General features: G+C 30.6%; 1 protein-coding gene across 1 annotated transcript in view; it reads right to left on the bottom strand.

Annotated features, from left to right (window-relative positions):
- Nucleotides 1–234: 234 nt before the first annotated feature.
- The window catches only part of LOC143190475 (voltage-dependent calcium channel subunit alpha-2/delta-3), a 43185-nt gene continuing 35368 nt past the window's right edge, over nucleotides 235–8051 (bottom strand). Inside the window, exons 18-25 of the mRNA XM_076394780.1 lie at nucleotides 6614–6692; nucleotides 6341–6558; nucleotides 4716–4855; nucleotides 3958–4142; nucleotides 3728–3845; nucleotides 1861–2102; nucleotides 946–1165; nucleotides 235–334 (exon numbers count right to left, since the gene is read on the bottom strand). Of these exons, the coding sequence (XP_076250895.1) occupies nucleotides 281–334; nucleotides 946–1165; nucleotides 1861–2102; nucleotides 3728–3845; nucleotides 3958–4142; nucleotides 4716–4855; nucleotides 6341–6558; nucleotides 6614–6692 (1256 nt within the window). The 3' untranslated portion in view covers nucleotides 235–280. The remainder of the gene's footprint in view (nucleotides 335–945; nucleotides 1166–1860; nucleotides 2103–3727; nucleotides 3846–3957; nucleotides 4143–4715; nucleotides 4856–6340; nucleotides 6559–6613; nucleotides 6693–8051) is intronic.

Genomic DNA, 8051 nt, shown 5'->3' with positions numbered 1-8051 from the left:
GTTACTGTCAAGTGCATATGTTATACTAGATATTTGGTGCTATTAAACATCCTATCCTATCTAATAACCTTAACATTGAAAGAAGGGTACAAATTAATTAGTAAATAAATTTTATTTGCAATAATTACGTTAACATATCAAGCTTAAATCTTTAACAATAACATGAATATAAATTTAAGATAATATATATATATATATATATATATATATATATATATATATATATATATAAATAAATATCAATCACAATAACACTTATTAACACAAATAATATTAAGTCTTATTTCCAGGTATGCCCACAGTGGGTCTTGTTCATTTTATTCAGTTCGTCCTCCTGTTAAAAAAAAATTAATAATATTAATAAACATTATAATGGCTTGGGGAAAAGGAAATTTCGGTTTCTTTATGATTTCCTTTTTCATAAAGTGGATTTATTCATTTAAATGTCAAGATCTTTTGATGTAAAACCTCTTGCCACTTGTGAAAAAATTGAACCAAGTGATTCTCGTTACCATCGTTTCAACCAAAATGACCTGGAATCTGCCTTTATATTATGTGTAAAAGTACCAGCACCACCTTCAGTACAAGTATAAGCAAAGGAGAATAAAATAATTTAATAAAATGTGGACAAAAAACATATCGACAAACATGACTTCTAAAACCTCTTCAACGAAATATATAAATTGTATTGATATTGAAATACATATAATATAGGACAAACATTAAGTATATAATGTACATAATAACTAATTTTTTCTATAACTCATTTTTTTTAAGAGAATAGAAGCAAACACAGTATATTTCGCTAACAAACTTTATTATAATCAAAAAAGAGAAAATGATTCGAAAAAGTTTATTGATGTTTTTATATACTTTAAAATATTTTTTAATATTTTATATACTTTTAAAAGTGTTACTTTACTCACATATAAAAATATTACTTACCTGTTTATCACGTTTGTAGCAATTCATATATGGACTTCTAGTATAATTATTCATGGTTGCTATATAACAAGGTAATGATATCTTATTATTCTTATAATAATAAGATATTTTAGTTGGTTCAGGCATATGTGGATACGAATTTATGGTCGTCATGGCGCACTTTCCATTTATTGCCAAGAATATTAAGTTTGTTTTTGGTATTCTTCTGACAACGTATGGCCTAAAAGTAATATTAATTTATATTTGATAAATAGGGCAGGTAGAAATACCTAAATAGTTAGAAGTGTTAGAATAAGTTAAGAGTGCTAACCAGCCATTAAGTGTACTCTGAGCTTTATTTCGAAGCTATGTTTCTATTAATGATTTATGAGCAATAGAAATAAAGACACTATTTTGGTTAATTCTGCTAGGCTGAATTATAAAAGATTTTTCTTTTTGGGTAACAAAAAATATATGTTATGTGCCATTTATTGCTGCATAGCTTGTAATCTTGTTCCTCTGAATTCTGTTGCAGCCTCAAACAACTAGTCCTGAAGTTCAAATGATGAGAAATTTAATGCATTTCTTTAAAATCATGTTGTGTTGAAGTGGATCTTTTGGATAGAAGATGCAAGATTATCTCCCCAAAAAAACATGGACTAATATATAATGAACTGAAGGAACTGAAGCCAAAATGGTTGTAAGCGATGTTAAAGTCCACCTTGCTAGTCCTGTCTTGCTATAAGAGCAGGAATTGATTAAAGAATAGTCATTCATATGGAACATCGCTTAAGGATTTATGCCAAAGAAGTTATGATATGATTTCAGCTAGAGATAACGTAATATATTATATTATTATAAAAATATGATTTAAGTTATTAAAAGTCTATTATTATTATCTAATTACAAAAAATACTTAAAATAATGTAAACTTACCAATTACAACTAAATTTAGTGGTATCATTATTGTAGAAACTAGGTGGAAATTCTTTATTCAAAGTGAACAACCACATCTCTCGATCACAGGGGGTCGGGAATGTTTTATTTATTTTCAGGGTCACGAAAGATCTTGTTTCTTCTTTTACCACTTGTTCCGGTGACGGTGCTATTACTGTTTGAATTAATTGACATAGCAACACCCAAACCCATTTTAAAATTCCAAATATATTTGTATACAGCTATAACAAAAATATTTATTTAATATAAATACAATATAAGTATACAATATTTAGTTCTAATAGAAATGTAGACACTGAGAAATAAGTAGATGGAGAAAGAAGTTCAGAAAACAACTACAAAATTCGTTGCCCAACTAACTCAAGTGCTGAACTTGAACTGCTTAAAAAATATGACAAAACAAAACTTTGGATCAAGCAAAAACAGACTGATATTTTTTGGCCTTATGTTTTGATTTAGGATTTTACTGGACGCTGTTGTCTGACATCTGTTTTTTAACTATAATTTTAAAGAAAATTAATTTGTTGTTATGGTCGACGTACATAACATCTATATAATTAAAGATTACTACTTTTACTAATTAAAAATAAGTTTAATGTTACAATGAGCAGATGTTATTCTGTCCATTTTAAAATCTACAATAGAATTATAAGTTAGTACAACTATAATAAGTTTTATTAAAGGAACTAAATTGAAACGTTTACAAATTGAGCTGAAAATTATAATGTGTACTTCGACACCTTTTTTTTTAAACAGTTGATTATGTGTCTTCAACAAGACAGAACAATACGAAAAAGACCTATAAGTAAAAGCAAATATAATATTTTTAAAAGGAATAAATTTATACAGAAATTAAATTAATTAATTACCAAAAATATGTACAACTCCTAATTTATGTAAAATTTTCAGTAATATTCTCAAATATCATATTCAGCAAATACTGGTGTAAAAAGTTAAAAAATTAATACAATAAATTATGCGTGTGTGATCAATATCAACATGATATTGTGTCGGCTTGGTGGCGCAATGGTAAAGGCGATAGGACGGTTCTCCTACTGTTGCGATAGCCGCGGGTTCGAATCCTGCTGGGGCATGGTCGTAAATGTACGTTTGTGACGGTTTAAAATTTGTGATTGTTCTAGGCAAGAGTGTAAAATCCGACAAGGAAAATGATCCCAGTCACGCCAGTAATCAGGCTGGGTAAGACCGGATGTCTTCTGGGATGAAAATCTAAAGGATCTAAAGTTAGTCACTCTCCAGTCGGTAGGCTTAATGCTGAGGACCGTGGTTCCGAGCCCATGTTAAACTTTAGGTCCAGTCCAGGTAACCCATAGTTGGTAAAAGGAGACTTTAAAATATATATAAAAGAACATGATCATGTAGTGAGAACAAAAATGTTTATTTTGGTAGAGTAGAACAATTAATCTAAATATAATGTGGATAATGTAATATTATATACTTACAAGGAATATATGACAAAGAAAAAACTATATAGAAATAAACATTCAAAAATATAATTTATATTACGTACGTGAGTGTATTCCTTTAAAGTGATATTAGTGATATTTATTGGATGTAAAAATTGTAGTATAAAAATTAAAAGTAGTATGTTTTAGTCTACTTAAGAAATAATGTATGGAAATATTAGTAAAAACTATGAATTGCTAAATATTAAAAGGCTAAGAAATCCAAAAGCAAATTATGTATCGAGGAACAATATGTTTAACAAAAAATTGGTTTCTAACAAAATAGTCAATTGTATTAGATTCCGTTTAGATTACTTAAATATAAGCCAGTGATAAAAAATGATGATAGATGACAAACTTACTAAAAAATCAAATATTACCATTTTATAAAGGGTGGACTTCCTTGTTGAACTGTTTTTCTTTTTGGGACACTTCTGTTCATCGGATGCAGCAGGTTCAGGTGGCTCTAGCTGACAAGTAGCTTGATAATCGAACATTCTGAAACAACATACGTCTTAATGTGACTGTTTAATACAACAGAGAAACATATAACTTTTTTATATAAAACGAAAATATGAAAAATGTTAAATATATAATATACTTAGTCTACCTTGTTGGCCTAAAAACCTTTTGTTTTACCAAATGATACATTATATCGGGTCTGATATCGCCAATAAATCTTCCAGTGTATTCGATTTCATCACTTAACAAAATGTAGGCATTGTTGTCCAATATAAAGCAATTTAAATAATCAGATTCACACGTGATACGTCGATCGCCTTTTTTTCTTCTTGACTACAAAATATTAGATATATATAAGTTTTTTTTTTGGAAATATAAGGATTCATTTAACAAAAAAAACTTAAAAATATAGCATTATCGTATTGTACAATAATTTCGCTTCTGTAAGGATTCTTTTTCTATGAATCTTCAGATCGAACATATCAATGCAAATGATGCTTCACGATGGTTTCATATTCCAGTAGTTTCCATCTCTCTATAGCTATCAATATTATGAATGGAAGAATAAATATCAATGAGAAAGAAAAGACACTTTAAAAAATATATGCAAAGCTCTGGAGCATCACTAACATTGCATTGAATGGTAAGAAAATCTATGAATATTACTAATGGGTTAAATAATAAAGAAGAAATATATTTGATCAAATAAGCAGTCTTAGTTAATAAAAAGATTGAACTGATTATATTTTATAGATATATAATAATTTAAAATAATGACTACAAATCAACTATATTTCAATCAACCATATATCATTAAACAATTCTGAATAATAAAGCTTCAAAAATAATGCAAACTAAGAAAAAGTATATTTGCTATACTAATACTAATATATACTACATATCTACCTTAGTCGTAATGCTATTATATAACTTATACATAGCCTGATGGTTGAATTCTAATCCTATAACAGCTATAGGCGTTTTTAAATCCTGTTTTTCTAAAAATATAGCTTTTGTTCCTCTAATCATTGTATTATTTTCATAACCTAAAAGAATGTCACTCAAAATTAACTGTTAAGTAATTAAAATTTAATTGTTGACAAATATTAAATTTTAATTTTTTTATAACATCTTTATTAGATACGCTTAGTACAATCTTAATTTACAATTAATTTATTACTACTTTTCCTATGTACTTGGATTAATTAAGTGTTAGTGCGAGAAAATACATCAATATGTATTCCTCAATTATAAAATTATAATTATTTATTAATTATTAACTTATAGCTATAATTTACACTAAATGTATACGCTTTATATAAGTTCGTATGGTTTTGTTCGCTTCAATCTCCTGACATCCTGCGCGCTGTCCAGCAGTTGGTTGCTTCCACGTTAGTATGATTTAATAATCTTCTTTCGTGTTTCAAGGCGAAATCTTGGATAACTTCGCAAATCCATTTGATTTCCAGGTTATCGTGCAGTTCTTCGTTGGTTACATAGCGATAGGCATTGGTAATTAATCGAAGAAACTTGTTTTGGCCGCGCTGTACGACTAGTTGATTTGAATTTTTAGTGCAACCCCTTATTTACACCCCATATTCAAAATTGGTTCAAAGTTGGTTCAAATTGGCTTTATAATTGTATTATAAATCAACCTCTTTGATTTTAGATCAAGTTGAGAGTATCTTCCGACTAACCAGTATAGTTTTTTTACTTTGGTTCTAATGTGTTTTGCTTTTTGTCTAACGTAATGCTTCCAATTTAATCTAACGTCAAGTTGAATTTTCCAATCTTTCGTCCATTTGTAGATTTTGTTGACTGCCACTTGCACTTTTTCAATTGCCCTAGGCAGAGATATATCTTTTACCATAATAATTGTGTCGTCAGCAAAGGTTCCAAGGAGTGTTTCTTTTGTTGTTGGAATGTCAGCAATGTAGAGCAGATACAGGAGAGGTCCTAAGACGCTACCTTGTGGAATTCCAGCCGAGATATTTTTAAATGTCGAGAATGCCATTTCGTGCGATACCCTAAATTTTCTTCCGAATAAATATGACTCCAGCAATTGACAATAGTTACACGGTAACAATTAGCTCATCTTACAGATTAATCCTAAATGCCAAAACCGACCAAAAGCTTGTGAGACATCCAGGAATATTGCAGGGCAGTATTTCTTTTCCTCAAACGCTCTTTCAATAGCCGCAGTTATTATGTGCACTTGATCGATTGTTGAATGGTGATTTCGAAAACCAAACTGGAAATCTAGTACTGTTACTAAATATTCAACACGTTTAAATATCAGTTTCTCAAATAGCTTTGATATTGCAGGTAGTAGCGAAATAGGCCTGTAAGATTCGACTTGTTCTGCGGGTTTGTCAGGTTTTTTGAGCATAATTATTTGTGCCACCTTAAAGCATTCCGGGACATGCTTCAGCCTTCAACAGGCATTAAATATATATGTCAACATGTGACATGGCATTTATACCAGGTGCCAAATTTTAAATAGCAACGAAAAAAATAAATGTACTACCAACCTGATATTTCAAAGGGTACCGAAAAGATAAACATATCTTCATCAATGAAATTCTCTTCGACAGAACGCTGGTACCAATCCTCATCTATGCCTCGCCCATAGCTTTCTTCGGTCTGATCGTAAGTACTTTGGTAAATGTCCGAATTAAATATTTTCCATCTTGTTAAACCCGAATTGGTTGAAACGAATATTTTATGTACGTAATAGGGTTCAACAAATCTATAATATAAAATATATATATTAAAATTGATACACAATATGATATTTTGCTTACTTGTGTTCATTTGGTATACTGTTGTCAAACCAACTGGTTTTCTTCAAATCATACATGAGATTATTATATAATTTAGTTCCTATAAAAATATAATAAAGTTTAAACACATAAATTATGATCTATTATAAATATTGAATAGTCACTGTTTGGAATACATAACATAATGGAACATACATAATAAGTTTGGAGTGTTCTGTTTGTATAAGTTTTGCTTAATAACAAGTCAGTTAAAAAGTCCACGGCCTACCATAGTAAAACACCTTTTTTTGGCAAAATTAGTTTTTTATTCAACATAATTCCCTTCAAGGGTGATACACTGATTATAGAGACTCTCCAACTTTTCGATACCGTATTTGTAGTACGATTTGTCCTTTGTTTCAAAATAGGCCTCAGTTTCGGCGATCACCTCTACATTCGACGGAAATTTCTTCCCAGCGAGCATTCTTTTGAGATCTGAGAACAGGAAATAGTCGCTGGTGGCCATATTTGAAGATTATGGTGGATGAGGAAGCAATTTGAAGCCCAACTCATGGATTTTTGCCATCGTTTTCCCTGACTTGTGACAGGGTCCATTGTCTTGGTAAAGCAGGACTTTCCTTTTCTTCAAATGCGGCCGTTTTTCGGCGATTTCGTCCTTCAAACGGTCCAATAACGCTATGCAATCGCTGTTGATGGTCCTTCCTTTTTCAAGGTAGTCAATAAAAATTATTCCATGCGCATCCCAAAGTACAGATGTAACCTTGCCAGCCGACTGTTGCGTTTTCACTCGCTTTGGAGCGGGTTCATCGTGTGCAGTCCACTCGAATAACTGTCGATTCGACTTCGGAGTGAAATTATGGAGTCATGTTTCATCCATCGTCACATATCGACGCAAAAACTTGTATTTATTACGCTTGATCATCTTCAAATACTCCTCTGAATTATCAACTCGTCGTTGTTTTTGGTCAAAAGTGAGCTCGCGCGGCACCCACTTTGCCGAGAGCTTCCTCATACCCAAATATCTATGAAGCATATGATGTACACGTTCAGTTGATGTCTTTAGAGTGTCTGCTATATCATTTCAATTTCAATTTACGGACATTCAAAATCATTTTGTGGATTTTTTAAATATTTTCATCGGTAACAATCTATTTTGGGCGTCCACTGCGTTCACCCTTTTCGGTGTTCATTTCACCACGTCTAAACTTAGCATACCAATCCTGTTGATTTTCTTGGGACGTAATAAGTAAAATCATTATTAGTTTGATCATTATTCTTTATATGGACGGCATTGGCATTCCATAACTCTAAATAACTAAGGTGTCATACATATACAGGGATAGTACTATTGGAAATGCATGATATAACAAGTACACGGATAAAAGAAGCTTTACTTGAATTTGGTTAAATACTGGATATATACTGACTACAAGATTCAGTACAATAAAGACGAGGTCCT

The sequence above is a fragment of the Rhynchophorus ferrugineus genome, unplaced genomic scaffold, assembly GCF_030347505.1.
Source record: "Rhynchophorus ferrugineus isolate W39M unplaced genomic scaffold, kcgeb_rfMv2 rfM2, whole genome shotgun sequence".
NCBI classification, from domain to species: Eukaryota; Metazoa; Arthropoda; class Insecta; order Coleoptera; family Curculionidae; genus Rhynchophorus; species Rhynchophorus ferrugineus.
The sequence above is the reverse complement of the archived record's forward strand: the minus strand, read 5'-3'. Positions and strand labels throughout refer to the sequence as shown.